The 17568-nt window shown below is 39.2% G+C and overlaps 1 protein-coding gene across 1 annotated transcript in view; it reads right to left on the bottom strand.

Moving 5' to 3' along the window:
- The window catches only part of LOC100337053 (ATP-binding cassette sub-family C member 4), a 1051816-nt gene that overhangs the window by 911155 nt on the left and 123093 nt on the right, over positions 1 to 17568 (bottom strand). The window contains exon 5 of the mRNA XM_059892301.1: positions 15891 to 16115. Coding sequence (XP_059748284.1) covers positions 15891 to 16115 — 225 coding nt within the window. The remainder of the gene's footprint in view (positions 1 to 15890; positions 16116 to 17568) is intronic.

The raw sequence follows: 17568 nt of genomic DNA, 5'->3' as shown, positions 1-17568 counted from the left end.
TTACCCAGGACTGATCTCCTTTAGAATGGACTGGTTGGATTTCCTTGCAGTCCAAGGGACTCTCAAAAGTCTTCTCCAATACCACAGTTCAAAAGCATCAATTCTTCAGTGCTCAGTTTTCTTCACAGTCCAACTCTCACATCCATACATGACTACGGGAAAAACCATAGCCTTGACTAGACAGACCTTTGTTGGCAAAGTAATGTCTCTGCTTTTGAATATGCTATCTAGGTTGGTCATAACTTTCCTTCCTAGGAGTAAGCGTCTTTTAATTTCATGGCTGCAATCACCATCTGCAGTGATTTTGGAGCCCAGAAAAATAAAGTCTGACACTGTTTCCACTGTTTCCCCATCTATTTCCCATGAAGTGATGGGACCAGATGCCATGATCTTGGTTTTCTGAATGTTGAGCTTTAAGCCAACTTTCTCACTCTCCACTTTCACTTTCATCAAGAGGCTTTTAAGTTCCTCTTGACTTTCTGCCATAACGGTGGTGTCATCTGCATATCTAAGGTTATTGATATTTCTCCTGGCAATTTTGATTCCAGCTTGTGTTTCTTCCAGTCCAGCGTTTCTCATGATGTACTCTGCATATGTTAAATAAGCAGGTGACAATATACAGCCTTGACATACTCCTTTTCCTATTTGAAGCCAGTCTGTTGTTCCATGTCCAGTTCTAACTGTTGCTTCCTGACCTGCATACAAATTTCTCAAGAGGCAGATCAGGTGGTCTGGTATTCCCATCTCTTTCAGAATTTTCCACAGTTTATTGTGATCCACACACTCAAAGGCTTTGGCATAACCAATAAAGCAGAAATAGATGTTTTTCTGGAACTCTCTTGCTTTTTCCATGATCCAGTGAATGTTGGCAATTTGGTCTCTGGTTCCTCTGCCTTTTCTAAAACAAGCTTGAACATCTGGAAGTTCACAGTTCATGTATTGCTGAAGCCTGGCTTGGAGAATTTTGAGCATTACTTTACTAGCGTGTGAGATGAGTACAATTGTGCGGTTGTTTGAGCATTCTTTGGCATTGCCTTTCTTTGGGATTGGAATGAAAACTGACCTTTCCCAGTCCTGTGGTCACTGCTGAATTTTCCAAACTTGCTGGCATATTGAGTGCAGCACTTTCACAGCATCATCTTTCAGGATTTGAAATAGCTCAACTGAAATCCCATCACCTCCACTAGCTTTGTTCGTAGTGATGCTTTCTAAGGCCCACTTGACTTCACATTCCAGGATGTCTGGCTCTAGGTGAGTGATCACAACATCGTGATTATCTTGGTCATGAAGACCTTTTTTGTGCAGTTCTTCTGTGTATTCTTGGCACCTCTTCTTAATATCTTGTGCTTCTGTTATGTCCATACCATTTCTGTCCTTTATTGAGCCCATCTTTGCATGAAATGTTCCCGTGATATCTCTAATTTTCTTGAAGTGATCTCTAGTCTTTCCCATTCTGTTGTTTTCCTCTATTTCTTTGCATTGATCACTGAGGAAGGCTTCCTTATCTCTCCTTGCTATTCTTTGGAACTCTGCACTCAGATGCTTATATCTCTCCTTTGCTTTTCACTTCTCTTCTTTTCACAGCTATTTGTACATACCTATCATTAAATATCATTCAGTCTTAAAAAGGAATTAAATTCTTACACCTGATACAACATGGATAAACCTTGAAAACAGTAATCTAGGTGACCTAATCCGGACATTATATGTTTTCACTTATATATATGAGGCATCTGGAGTAGTGACATTCAGAAAGAGAAGTAGAATGGTGATGGTGGTGAAGGGAGGGGAGTAGAAACTTATTTTTTAATGGTTGTAGATTTGGGGAAGATAAAAATGTTCTGGAGATGCATAATGGTGATAACTCCCCAACAATGTGAATGTACCTGATGTCACTAAATGCTGCACTTATTTTTTTTTATCTTCTAAATCTTTTTTATTAATTAGTTGCTTGCACTCTAATTCTGCAATTCAAATCTGTAACTTCTTTGTAATTGCCAGTGCTCTTTAAAACAGCTTGGAAATGTTTACGTAGAGAAGGATTATCTTACTACCCAACTTATACTATACTGGAAAAGAAAACTACACACCAAAGTATATAAGAATCCATAAAAGGGAAATTGAACCTACTTTATTTGTATATTTTATACTCTTATATGTACATCTAATTTAAGATACATTTCTGAAAGATTCATGGACATCCTGAAGCTCTTCAGGAGAATGTCGAATAAGAAATTAGGCAAAAAGAAAAAGATTTATATCTTTGTCTGCAAAAAAAAAAAAAAAAAAAGATATCAAATTATTGTATTTCAAAAAGTGTGTGAACCAAAATAAACAGCAAATGAGAAACTTGGAAAAAATACTTGAATGCTGTGTCAAACAAGTATAATATCCTACACACATAAAGAGCTCTTATATGTCAATTAGAGACACATTAATACTCCCAAAGAAAAAAATAAGGAAATGAAGAGAAAATTCCCAAATGCCAAAAGACATACAAAGTACTTGCTCTATAAACATAGAAAAAAGAAAAACTCTAGAAGCCTGAATTCTCATAAGAAAAACTTTTGTCTTATTGAGTCATATTGAGGGGCTAATAAAAGGTGACTTGGAATATCAGAGGATTGGAAATCTACAAAGAAAAGAAGTGAATCTTGTCCTTTTGGGTTAACTGTAAATCTTTTAACCACCATGGCCCCATACTCCAGAAAAATAAATGACCCAATCAAAAAATGGGCCAAAGAACTAAATAGATATTTCTCCAAAGAAGACATACAGATGGCTAACAAACACATGAAAAGATGCTCAACATGACTCATTATCAGAGAAATGCAAATCAAAACCACTATAAGGTACCATTTCACACCAGTCAGAATGGCTGCGATCCAAAAGTCTACAAGCAGTAAATGCTGGAGAGGGTGTGGAGAAAAGGGAACCCTCTTACACTGTTGGTGGGAATGCAAACTAGTACAGCCACTATGGAGAACAGTGTGGAGATTCCTTAAAAAAACTGGAAATAAATGCTGCACTTAAAAAGAGTTAAAACTGTAAATTTTGTTTTGTATATCTTGTTGCAATTTTTTATAAAATCAATGATCAAAAGCCAAAAGTTATTTTACCACAGTTATTAAAAGGTAATTAAAAGACAAGTCATTTTCTATATATCATACATCCCACAAGATCATTCAACAATACAAACTATGACTATAAGTTTAGCAGCCATTCCATTTCTATCACTCAATCTGATTTCTTTCCAGGACTAGGGAAGAGCAAGTAGGGCCTCAGCATAAACCAGCAATATTTAGATGGGCCTTCTAAAGCTGCTCTGCAGCAGCAGCTTTTGCCCTAAAGAATCAGCCCACCTGTAACCTACAAAAAAGAAATGTCTTATTTCTTCACCTCGGCAGGATTCTAGATGCATGAAAGTGCATGAGGAACTCTCTCTCTCCTATGTTTCTGGAGGGGCTTCCCTGGTAGCTCAGCTGGTAAAAAATTCACCTGCAATTCAGGAGACCAAATTCAATTCCTGGGTCAGGAAGATTTCCTGGAGAAGGGATAGGCTACCCACTACAGTATTCTTGGGCTTCCCTGGTGGCTCAGCTGGTAAAGAATCCGCCTGCAATGTGGGGAGACCTGGGTTCAATCCCTGGGTTGGGAAGATCCCCAAGAGGAGGGAACAGCTACCCACTCCAGTATTCTGGCCTGGGGAATTCCATGGACTGTATAGTCCATGGCGTCGCAAAGAGTTAGACACGACTGAATGATGTTTCTGGAAATCCACATTACCTCTATGATTTTACCTCAGCAATTCCTGACTTTGTAAAAAGACAATCTTTTAAATACAAAAAATCTAAATTGGAAAGGAAGAAGTCAAACTATCACTATTTGTAGATGACATGATACTATACATAGGAAATCATAAAGACACTACCAGAAAACTATTAGAGTTCATCAGTGAATTCAGTAAAGTTTCAGGATATGAACTTAATGTACAAAAATCTGCTGCATTTCTATACATTATTAACAAAGTATAAGAAAGGGAAATTAAGGAAACAATCCCATTTACCACTGCATCAAAAAGGCTAAAATGCCTAGAAATAAACCTACCTAAGGAGGTAAAAGACCTGTACCCCCAAAACTATAAGACACTAATGAAAGAAATTGAAGATAACAAAACAGATGGAAAGATATACCATGTTCTTGGGTTGGAAAAATCAGTATTGTCAAAATGACCATACCAAGGCAATCTACAGATTCAATGCAATGCCTATCAAATTACCAATGGAATTTTTCACAGAACTGGAACAAAAAAATATAAAATTTGTATGGAAAAACAAATGACACAAATAGTCAAAACAAAATTGAAAAAGAAGAACAAAGCTGGAGGAATCACATTCCTTGACTTCAACCATAGTACAAAGCTATAGTAATCAAAATGATAGTATGAAAGTGAAGTGAAAGTCACTCAGCCATGTCCAACTCTTTGTGACCCCATTGACTATACAGTCCATGGAATTCTCTAGGCCAGAATACTAGAGTGGGTGGCCTTTCCCTTCTCCAGGGGATTGTCCCAACCCAGGGATCAAACCCAAGTCTCCCATATTACAGGCAGATTCTTTACCAGCTGAGCCACAAGGGAAGCCCAAGGGAAAAGAGTATGATATTGGCACCCAAACAGACACATAGATCAATGGAGCAGCATAGAGAGCCCAGAAATAAACCCACACACTTAGGGTCAACTAATTTAAGACAAAGGAAGCAAGAATACACAATGGAGAAAGCACAGTCTCTTCAATAAGTGGTGCTGGGAAAATTGGACAGTTCAGTCACTCAGTTGTGTCCAACTCTTTGTAACCCCATGGACTGCAGCACACCAGGCTTCCCAGCCCATCAGCAACTCCTAGAGCTTGCTTAAACTCGTGTCCATCAAGTCAGTGATGCCATCCAACCATCTCGTCCTCTGTTGTCTCCTCTTCCTGTCTTTAATCTTCCCCAGCATGAGGGTCTTTTCCAATAAGTCAGTTCTTCACATCAGGTGGCCAAAGTGTTGGAGCTTCAACTTCAGCATCAGTCCTCCCAGTGAATATTCAGGACTGATTTCCTTTAGGATTGACTGGTTTGATCTCCTTGCTGTCCAAGGGACTCTTAAGAGTCTTCTCCAACACAACAGTTTAAAAGCATCAATACTTTGGCACTCAGCTTTCTTTATGGTTCAACTTTCACATCCATACATGACTGCTGGAAAAATGATAGTTGACTAGATGGACCTTTGTTGGTAAAGTACTGCCTCTGCTTTTTAATATACTGTCTAGATTGATCATAGCTTTTCTTTCAAGAAGCAAGCATCTTTTAATTTCATGGCTGCAGTCACCATCTGCAGTGATTTTGGAGCCCAAGAAAATAAAGTCTGTCACTGTTTCCATTGTTTCCTCATTTATTTACCATGAAATGATGGGACTGAAGGCAATGATCTTCGTTTTTTGAAAGTTTTAGGTAACTTTTACACTTTCTTCTTTCACTTTCATCGAGATTCTTTAGTTTCTTTTTGCTTTCTGCCATAAGGGTGGTGTCATCTGCATATCTGAGGTTATTGATATTTCTCCCTGCAATCTTGGTTACAGCTTGTGCTTCATTCAGCCCAACATTTCACATGATGTACTCTGCATATGAGTTAAATAAGCAGGGTGGCAATGTACAGCCTTGATGCACTCCTTTCCCAATTTGAAACCAGTCCACTGTTCCATGTCTGGTTCTAAATGTTGCTTCTTGACCTGCATACAGGTTTCTCAGGAGGCAGGTAAGGTGGTCTGGTATTCCCATCTCTTGAATAATTTTCCAGAGTTTGTTGTGACCCACAAAGTAAAAGGCTTGAGTGTAGTCAATGAAGCAGAAGTAAATATTTTTTCTGGTTTCTCTTGCTTTTTCTATGATCCAACGGATGTTGGCGATTTGATCTCTGGTTCCTCTGCCTTTTCTAAATCTGGCTTGTACATCTGGAAATTCTTGGTTCATATATGCTGAAGCCTAGCTTGGAGAATTTTGAATAATACTTTGGTTACATGTGAAATGAGCACAATTGTGCAGTAGTTGTAACATCCTTTGTCATTGCCTTTCTTTTGGATTGGAAAGAAAACTGACTTTCCCAGTCCTGTGGTCACTGCTGAATTTTTCAAACTTGCTGGCATATTGAGCACAGCACTTTCACAGCATCATCTTTCAGGATTTGAAGTAGCTCAACTGGAATTCCATCACCTCCGCTAGCTTTGTTTGTAGTAATGCTTCTTAGTAAGGCTCACTTGATTTCACACTCCAGGATGTCTGGCTCTAGGTGAGTGAGCACACCATCATGATTATCTGGGTCATTAAGATCTTTTTTGTATAGTTCTGTGTATTCTTGCCACCTCTTCTTAATATCTTCTGCTTCTGTTAGGTCCATACCATTCCTATTCTTTATTATGCCCAACTTTGGTATCTCTAATTTTCTTGAAGAGATCTCTATCTTTCCATTCTATTGTTTTCTTCTATTTCTTTGCACTGATCACTTAGGAAAATTCTGAGAGAGATGGGAATACCAGACCACCTGACCTGCCTCTTGAGAAACCTATATGCAGGTCATGAAGCAACAGTTAGAACTGGACATGGAACAATAGACTGGTTCCAAATAGGAAAAGGAGTATGTCAAGGCTGTATATTGTCACCCTGCTTATTTAACTTATATGCAGAGTACATCATGAGAAATGATGGACTGGAAGAAGCATAAGCTGGAATCAAGATTGCCAGGAGAAATATCAAGAACCTCAGATAAGCAGATGACACCAACCTTATGGCAGAAAGTGAAGAGGAACTCAAAAGCCTCTTGATGAAAGTGAAAGTGGAGAGTGAAAAAATTGGCTTAAAGCTCAACATTCAGAAAACAAAGAACATGGCATCTGGTCCCATCACTTATGGAAAATAGATAGGGAGACAGTGGAAACTGTCAGACTTTATTTTTGGGGGTTCTATAATCACTGCAGATGGTGATTGCAGCCATGAAATTAAGACGCTTACTCTTTGGAAGGAAAGTTATGACCAATCTAGATAGCATATTCAAAAGCAGAGACATTACTTTGCCAACAAAGGTCTGTCTAGACAAGGCTATGGTTTTTCCAGTGGTCATGTATGGATGTGAGAATTGGACTGTGAGAAAGCTGAGCGCCCAAGAATTGATGCTTTTGAACTGTGGTGTTGGACAAGACTCTTGAGAGTCCCTTGGACTGCAAGAAGATCCAACCAGTCCATTCTGAAGGAGATTAGCCTTGGGATTTCTTTGGAAGGAATGATGCTAAAGCTGAAACTCCAGAACTTTGGCCACCTCATGCGAAGAGTTGACTCATTGGAAAAGACTCTGATGCTGGGAGGGATTTGGGGCAGGAGAAGGGGACAACAGAGGATGAGATGGCTGGATGGCATCACTGAATCAGTGGACGTGAGTCTGGGTGAACTCCGGGAGTTTGTGATGGACAGGGAGGCCTGGCGTGCTGCGATTCATGGGGTCACAAAGAGTTGGACACGACTGAGCAACTGAACTAAACTGAGCTGATCACTTAGGAAAACTTTCTTATCTCTCCTTGCTATTCTTTGGAACTCTGCATTCAAATGGGTACATCTTTCCTTTTCTCCTTTGCCTTTCACTTCTCTTCTTTTCTCAGCTATTTGTAAGGTCTCCTCAGACAACCATTTTGCCTTTTTGCATTTCTTCTTCTTGAGGATGATTTTGATCACCACTTCCTGTACGTTATGAACCTCCATCCATAGTTCTTCAGGCACTGTATCTGTCAGATCTAATGCCTTGAATCTATTTGCCACATCTACTGCATAATCATATGGGATTTGATTTAAATCATACCTGAATAGCACAGTGGTTTTCCCTACTTTCTTCAATTTAAGTCTGAATTTGGCAATAAGGAGTTCATGAACTCAGCCACAGTCAGCTCCCAGTCTTATTTTTGCTGACTGTATAGAGCTTACCCGTCTTCAGTTGCAAAGAATATAATCAGTCTCATTTTGGTATTGACCATCTGGTGATGTCCTTGTGTAGAGTTGTCTATTATGTTGTTGGAAGAGGGTGTTTGCTATAACCACTGCATTCTCTTGGCAAAATGCTGTTAGCCTTTGCCCTGCTTCATTTTGTACTCCAAGGCCAAATTTGCCTGTTATTACAAGTATCCCTTGACTTCCTACTTTTGCATTCCAATCCTCTATAATGAAGAGGACATCTTTTTTGTGTGTTAGTTCTAGAAGTTTTTGTAGGTCTTCACAGAACCATTCAACTTTAGCTTCTTCAGCATTACTGTTTGGGGTGTAGACTTAGATTACTGTGATATTAAATGGTTTGCCTTGGAAATGAACAGAAATCATTCTGTCATTTTTGAGGCTGCATCCAAGTACTGCATTTCAGACTCTTTCATTGACTATGATGGCTACTCCATTTCTTCTAAGGGATTCCTGCCCACAATAGTAGATATAATGTTCATCTGAATTAAATTCGCACATTCCAGCTCATTTTATTTCACTGATTCCTAAAATGTTGATGCTTATTCTTGCCATAACCTATTTGACTACTTCCAATTTACCATGATTCATAGACAGAACATTCCATGTTCCTATGCAATATTATTCTTTACAGCATCAGAATTTACTTCCATCACCAGTCACATCCACAACTAGGTGTCATTTTCATTTTGGCTCAGCCTCTCCATTCCTTCAGGAGCTATTTCTCCACTCTTCTCCAGTAGCATATTGGGCACCTACTGACCCGGACAGTTCATCTTCCAGTGTCCTGTCTTTTTGCCTTTTCATATCTTCATGGAGTCCTCAAGGCAAGAATGCTGGAGTGTTTTTCCATTCCCTTCTCCAGTGGACCACATTTTGTCAGAACTCTCGACCATGACCCATTCATTTTGGGTGGCCCTACATGGCATGGCTCATAGTTTCACCGAGTTAGCAAGGCTGTGATTCAAGTGATCAGTTTGGTTATTTTTAAATGTAACTTGCTCCTTGGAAGAAAAGCTATGACAAACCTAGACAGCATATTAAAAAGCAGACACATTACTTTACCAATAAAGGTCTGGGGAAACTGGAGCTACATTTAAAAGGATGAAATTAAAGCATTCTCTAATACCATATACAAAAATATACTCAAAATGTATTAAAGCCCTGAATGTAAGACCAGATACTATAAAATTCCTAGAGGGAAATATAGGCAGAACACTCTTTGACATAAACAAAAGCAGTGTATTTGGGGGTTCTCTCTTAAAGTAAAGGAAATGAAAGCAAAAATAAACAACTAGAACAGAACTAAACTTAAAAACTTTCACTTGGAGAAAGAAATCATCAACAAAATGAAAAGAAAAGATACTAAATCATAGGAAATATTTGTAAATGATATGACCTATATGGGATTAATATCCAACATATATAAGCAATTTATATAACAGAACTTCAAAAAACAAACAACCCTATTAAAAATAGGCAGAAAGAACTAAATAGACATTTTTCCAATGAGGAAATGTGAATCAAAACCACAATGAGATATCACCTCAGACCTGTCAGAATGCCTTTCATCAAAAAGACCATAAATAACAAATGCTGGTAAGGATGTGGAGGAGAGGTAACACTCATACACTATTGGTTAAAATGTAAATTGGACAACCACTATGAAGAACTGTATGAAGGCTTGTCAAAGAACTAAAAACAGAACTACCACATGACCCAACAATTCAACTTCCTGTGATATATCCAAAAAAACAAAAACACTACTTCAAAAAAGATACATGTCCCACAATGTTCATATAAGCATTATTTACAATTGTCAGGATATGCAAGCAACCTAAGTATCCATCCATATACCTTTTGGGGGGGGCGGGGCAGGTGGGCAAAATCACTGCAGATGGTAACTGCAGCCATGAAACTAAAAGACACATGCTCCTTGGAAGAAAAGATATGACCAACTTAGACAGCATATTAAAAAGCAGAGATATTACTTTGCCAACAAAGGTCCATCTAGTCAAGGCTATGGTTTTTCCAGTAGTCATGTATGGATGTGAGAATTGGACTATAAAGAAAGCTGAGCACCGAAGAACTGACGCTTTTAAACTGTGGTGTTGGAGAAGACTCTTGAGAGTCCCTTGGACTACAAGGAGATCAAACCAGTCAATCTCAAAGGAAATCAATCCTAAATATTCATTAGAAGGACTGATACTGAAGCTCTAACTCCAATACTTTGGCCACGTGATGCCAAGAACTGACTCGTTGGAAAAGATCCTGATGCTGGGGAAGATGGAAGGTGGGAGGAGAAGGGTATGACAGAGGATGAGATAGTTGGATGGCATCACGGACTCGATGGACATGAGTCTGAGCCAGCTCCAGGAGTTGGTAATGGACAGGGAAGCCTGGTGTGCTTGGAAGCCCTGGAAGTCCATGGGGTCGCAAAGAGTCAGACACGACTAAGTGACTGAAATGAATGGAACCGATGCTAAATCAAACAAGTCAGAGAGAGAGAGAGCGATAAATACTTTATGATATTGCTTATAATTGGAGCCTAAAAATATAAGAAACTGGTGAATAAAACAAAAGAGAAATAGATTCACAGATACAGAGAACAAACTAGTGGTTACCAGTGAAGTGGGGGAGCCATATAGTGATAGGGGAGTGGGAGGTACAACCTATTGGGAGCAAGGTAGCCTATAACGATATATAGTACAACACAGGGAATACAGCCAATATCTTATAATAACTGTAAATGGAGTGTAATCTTTAAATATTATATAAAAATTTCTAAAAGATGGAAAAAGAAACAATTCCTTAAGGCTAATCAAGTAGGCAAATTAATGCCTTTGGCAAATGTTTACTTTCTTGTAAGCAACATGCTCCCCTGGAGAAGGGCATGGCAACCCACTCAAGTAATCTTGCCTGGAGAATTCCATGGACAGAGGAGCCTGGCAGGTTACGGTCCATGGAGTCGCAGAGTTGGACATGACTGAGCAACTAAGACTGTCACTTTCACTTTCAAGCGGCATGCCAGGAAGGGTTCAATTTCTCAAAGGTAACACTCCAAACACCAGTGCGAAGAGGAAGAAAACCAGGTGGACAATGGCTTACATGTGCATCAAAGAGTAAACTTTGAGCAAAACACCACCTCACAGCTAATGTAAGATTTTCATAGTGCACTTCTGGTGAAATTTTCTATTTGTTTATTTAGTTATGGGAGTTAAACATTATCTGCAAAGACAGACTTCTAGATAATTTGTAGGGAAACCTGAGTATTCACCTTCTAAATGGTAGAAGGTGCAACAGAATAACAAAAATGATGATGGAGGACAAGGAAGATGCTTGACTGGAGTGTATGGGCATTGTTGCATTTCCCCATCACCTAGGAACAAATTAGCCTATGTTCTACAGTCTATGTGGAGAAGGCAATGGCAACTCAGTACTCTTGCCTGGAAAATCCCATGGACAGAAGAGCCTGGTAGGCTACAGTCCATGGGGTCGCGAAGAGTTGGAAACGACTGAGCGACTTCACTTTCACTTTTCACTTTCATGCATTGTAGAAAGAAACGGCAACCCACTCCAGTATTCTTGCCTGGAGAATCCCAGGGACAGAGAAGCCTGGTGGGCTGCCATCTATGGGGTCACAGAGAGTCGGACACATTTGATGTGACTTAATGGCACCCCACTCCAGTACTCCTGCCTGGAAAATCCCATTGATGGAGGAGCCTGGAAGGCTGCAGTCCATGGGGTCACTGAGGGTCAGACACAACTGAGCGACTTCACGTTCACTTTTCACTTTCATGCATTGGAGAAGGAAATGGCAACCCACTCCAGTGTTCTTGCCTGGAGAATCCCAGGGACAGAGGAGCCTGGCGGGCTGCCGTCTACAGGGTCACACAGAGTCAGACACTACTGAAGTGACTTAGCAGCAGTAGCAGCAGCAGCAGCAGCAGCTACAGTCTATGACTGACAGTGACATGCCAGGGCCCCCATTTTCACACTTGTTGCTGTTCTTCAATTGCTCAGTCATGTCCAACTTTGCAACCCCACGGACTGCAGCACACCAGGTTCTCCTGTTCATCAACAATTCCCAAAGCTTGTTCATACTCATGTCCATCGAGTTGGTGATGCTATCCAAGCATCTCATCCTCTGTCATCCCCTTATCCTGCCCTCAGTCTTTGCCAGCACCAGAGTCCTTTCCAATAAGTCAGCTCTTCACATCAGGTAGCCAAAGTGTTGGAGTTTCAGCTTTAGCATCAGTCCTTCCAATGAATATTCAGGATTGATTTCCTTTAGGATTGACTGGTTTGATATCTTTGCAGTCTAAGGGACTCTCAAGAGTCTTTTCCAACACCACAGTTCAAAAATATCAATTATTGGTGCTCAGCTTTCTTTATGGTCCAACTCTCATATGCCTACACGCCTACTGGAAAAAAAAAAAAAAAAAAAACATAGCTTTGACTAGACAGACCTTTGTTGGTAAAGTAACATCTCTGCTTTTTAATATGCTATCTAGGTTGGTCATAGCTTTTCTTCCAAGGAACAAGCATCTTTTAATTTCAAGGATGTAGTCACCATCTGTGGTGATTTTGGAGCCCCCCCCAAAATAAAGTCTGTCACTGTTTCCATTGTTTCCCCATCTATTTGCCATGAAGTGATGGGACTGGATGCCATGATCTTTGTTTTTTGAATGCTGAGTTTTATGCTAGCTTTTTAACTCCCCTCTTTCACTTTCGTCAAGAGTCTTTCTAGTTTCTCTTTGCTTTCTGCCATAAGGGTGGTGTCATCTACATATTTGAGGTTTTTGCTATTTCTCCCAGCAGTCTTGATTTCAGCTGGTGCTTCATTCAGCCTGGTATTTTGCATGATGCACTCTGAATAGAAGTTAAATAACAAGGGTGACAAAATACAGCCTTGACGTACTCCTTTCCGAATTTGGAACCAGTCCATTGTTCCATGTCTGGTTCTAACTGTTGCTTCTTGACTTGCATACAGGTTTTTCAGGAGGCAGGTATGGTGTTCTGGTATTCCCATCACTTTAAGAATTTTCCAAAGTTTGTTGTGATCCACGAATTAAACGGCTTTTGTGTAGTCAATGAAGCAGAACTAGATGTTTTCTGGAATTCTCTTGCTTTTTCTATGATCCAATGGATGTTGGCAATTTGAGGTCTGGTTCCTCTACCTTTTCTAAATCTAGCTTAAAAATCTGGAAGCTTTTGGTTCATGTACTGTTGAAACCTAGGTTGGAGAGTTTTGAGCATTACTTTGCAAGCATGTGAAATGAGTGCAATTGTGCCATAGTTTGAACATTATTTGGTGTTGCCTTTCTTTGGGATTGGTATGAAAACTGACCTTTTCCAGTGCTGTGGCCACTGCTGAGCTTTTCAAATTTGCTGGAATACAGAGTGCAGCATTTTAACAGCATCATCTTTTAGGATTTGAAACAGCTCAGCTGAAAAAACGTGGTTCACTGGAGAAGGAAATGCAAACCACTTTAGCATTCTTGCCTTGAGAATCCCATGAACAGTATGAAAAGGCAAAAAGATTTGACACTAAAAGATGAACTCCCCAGGTCAGTAGATGCCCAACATGCTACTGGAGAAGAGCGAAGAAATAGCTCCAGAAGGAATGAAGAGGCTGAGCCAAAGTGAAAACAATGTCCCATTGTGGATGTGTCTGGTGGTAAAAGGAAAATCCAATGTTGTAAAAAGCAATATTGCATAGGAACCTGGAATGTTAGGTCCATTAATCAGGTTCACATAGCCCAAAGATTAACAAGACTCTGCTCAAAAAAGGATGAAGAAAGATATCTTTAATTGGCTGAGAAAAGTATTCCTAAAAAATAGAAGCTCTAGATAAGTAGCAACCAAGTAAAAGAGGTGCTTGTTTTCATTTAAATTGATCGGTTTTATCTGTCAATGAGGATTTTATTTTTAATGAAATATATATATTAATGTGCACAACAAGATGTTTGACATAAATGTACACTGGGAAATGATTACTATAGTTAAAACAGTTAACATATCCATTGCCTTGTATAGCTATCTTTTTGTGTCTGCAGTGAAAACATTTATAATCTACTCTCTCAGAAAATTTGAAGTATACAACGTGGTTAAATAAGGATTTTCTAAAATCAAAGAGCCCAGGACAAAGAGATATCTAAGATCTCATTTAACAAGAGCTCTCCAGCACATGACATTTGTGGCAGTTCATTTGTAAAGATATCTGTCAGGAGAAATATCAATAACCTCAGATATGCAGATGACACCTCCCTTATGGAAGAAAGTGAAGAGGAACTCAAAAGCCTCTTGATGAAAGTGAAAGTGGAGAGTGAAAAAGTTGGCTTAAAGTTCAACATTCAGAAAACGAAGATCATGGCATCCAGTCCCACCACTTCATGGGAAATAGATGGGGAAACAGTGGAAACAGTGTCAGACTTTATTTTTCTGGGCTCCAAAATCACTACGGATGATGACTGCAGCCATGAAATTAAAAGACGCTTACTCCTTGGAAGGAAAGTTCTGACCAACCTAGATAGCATATTCAAAAGGAGAGAAATTACTTTGCCAACAAAGGTCCGTCTAGTCAAGGCTATGGTTTTTCCTGTGTTCATGTATGGATGTGAGAGTTGGACTGTGAAGAAGGCTGAGCGCTGAAGAATTGGTGATTTTGAACTGTGGTGTTGGAGAAGACTCTTGAGAGTCCCTTGGATGGCAAGGAGATCCAACCAGTCCATTCTGAAAGAGATCAGCCCTGGGATTTCTTTGGAAGGAATGATGCTGAAGCTGAAACTCCAGTACTTTGGCCATCTCATGTGAAAAGTTGACTCATTGGAAAGGACTCTGATGCTGGGAGGGATTGGGAGCAGGAGGAGAAGGGGACGACAGAGGATGAGATGACTGGATGGCATCACTGACTCGATGGAAGTGAGTCTGAGTGAACTCCGGGAGTTGGTGATGGACAGGGAGGCCTGGCGTGCTGCGATTCATGGGGTCGCAAAGAGTCGGACATGACTGAGCAACTGATCTGATCTGATACTAGATAAGACTAGAGTAAAATATAAAATAACTTTATAGCATTTCTCAATACAAAAACACTAGAAACATCAAACCAGATTTTATTAAAGCTGCTATAATGCATACTAAACAAAACCTCCAAATATTGCATTAATAACTTCAATGAATAGCAACATAAATACCCTCTAAAATTGCTAAAAACAAATTAAAATTTCAATTTTTTTCCCAAACACTCAAACATTTTCTTTAACATTATCAAAAACAATAGTAACTACAGAATAGCATGAGTAAATCTAATTTGGCACAGATTTCACTTCTATTTTTATTTAATAAGCACAATTATATTAAATGTGACTAGATGCATCATTTAAAATATAATCATTTATTTTATTAAAAACATATTTTTCTCCTAAATTTAATGTTATATGTCAATCACTGAACTCACTTTTAAACATGACTTTGATGTAAATGAAGGTTTAAATGAAAAACAACAAAATTTCCATGAATACCACAATAAAATTTAGGCAAGAAACATTGAAAATCAGTTTGATAATTTTGATACCTAATTTTTAATTAGATTTCAGTATAAGTTTAGTGGGTATTATGCACCAGCCTATACATAAAAGTTATCAAATGCAGCCCTGGTCTGATCTCCAAACAAAACTTTTCATTATATATTGGTAAAGTTTTCTCAAACAACAACAAACTGGCTTGAAACAAATATCAAGTATCTCTGGTAAGAAGTAAATGACACAGCAACAAAATTTTTAATCTACAGAAAACTTTCCCAATATGCTTCTGATTCTTCAGAGGATGTACAAACTTTTGTACCAAATGACACTTACCTTGCGGTAAATAATATGGCACATGGCTACTCTTAATCTCATTCCTATACGCTGAGTGTAATAGAAGAAAAAGTTGTGCAGAATGTTCAAAATTAAAAAGCAGACATTCAGTACAGCAGTGTAGCCATAGGCTTTGAACAAAGCCCCAGAATCAGAGGGATCATAGTTTTTAAAGTAAGTAAGTAAATCCTCAAAATATGTTGGTAATAGTACTCTGAAGATTTCCTAAAAGGAAAGGAAAAGAAACCTTAATTAGAAATATAAGCCATGCCAGTTTTTCTTATCACAAACTTCACTTTTTTTAAATTTAATTTTTGTTGTGGTTCAGTTGCTAAGTCATGTCCGATTCTTTGTGACCCCATGGACTGCAGCATGCCAGGCTTCCCTGTCCCTCACTATCTCTTGGAGTTTGCTCAAACTCATGTCTATTGAGTCAGTGATGCCATTTAACTATCTCAGCCTCTGTCACCCCCTTCTTCTTGTGCCCTCAATCTTTCCCAGCATCAAGTGAGTTAGCTCTTTGCATCAGTTGCCCAAAGGATTGGAGCTTCAGCTTCAGCATCAGTCCTTCCAATAAATATTCAGGACTGATTTCCTTTGGGATTGACTGCTTTTATCTCCTTAAAGTAAAAGGGGCTCTCTTCAGAATCACAGTTTGAAAGCATTAATTCTTCAGTGCTCAACCTTCTTTATGGTCCAACTCTCGCATCTGTACACGACTACTGGAAAAACCAAAGCATTGATTATGTCGACCTTTATTGGCACAATAAAGCATAGTTGATTTACAATGCTATGTTAGTTTCAGGTGCCAAACCTTCTTTACAGTCCAACTCTCACACCTGTACATGACTACTGGAAAACCAAAGCTTTGATTATGTGGACCTTTATTGGCACAATAAAGCACAGTTGATTTACAATGCTATGTTAGTTTCAGGTGTACAGCAAAGTGATTCAGTTATGCATATAGCTATTCTTTTTCAGATTATATTCCCATATAGGTTACCACAGATTATTGAGTAGAGTTCCCTGTGCTACACAGTGCTTTCTGCTCACTGTCTGATGCTTTGCAGCCTTATGGACTGTAGCCTGCCAGGTTCCTCTGTCCATGGGATTCTCCAGATAAGAATACTGGAGCGGGTTGCCATTTCCCCCTCTAGGGGATCTTCCTGACCCAGAGATCCAAACCACATCTCCTGCATCTCCTGCATTAGCAGGTGGATACTTCACCAATAAACCACGTAGGAAGCCCCATGCTATACAGTTGCTGCTGCTAAGTCACTTCAGTCGTGTCCGACTCTGTGCGACCCAATAGACGGCAGCCCACCAGGCTTCCCCGTCCCTGGGATTCTCCAGGCAAGAACACTGGAGTGGGTTGCCATTTCCTTCTCCAATGCTATACAGTAGGTCCTTGTTAATTATTAATATATATTTCATATATAGTAGTGTGTATATGTTCACCTTAAAGTCCTAATTTATTCCTCCTCCTGCCTTTCCCCTTTGAAAACCAAAAGTTTGTTTTTGAAGTCTGTTTGGAACAACGTTCATTTATATCATTTTTTTAGATTCCACATATAACTGATACCATATGATATTTGTCCTTCTCTATCTGACTTATTTCACTCAGTATTATAATCTCTAAGCCCATCCATGTGGTTGCAAATGGTATTATTTAATTCTT

Source organism: Bos taurus, chromosome 12, assembly GCF_002263795.3.
Source record: "Bos taurus isolate L1 Dominette 01449 registration number 42190680 breed Hereford chromosome 12, ARS-UCD2.0, whole genome shotgun sequence".
In the NCBI taxonomy this organism is placed as follows: Eukaryota; Metazoa; Chordata; class Mammalia; order Artiodactyla; family Bovidae; genus Bos; species Bos taurus.
The sequence above is the reverse complement of the archived record's forward strand: the minus strand, read 5'-3'. Positions and strand labels throughout refer to the sequence as shown.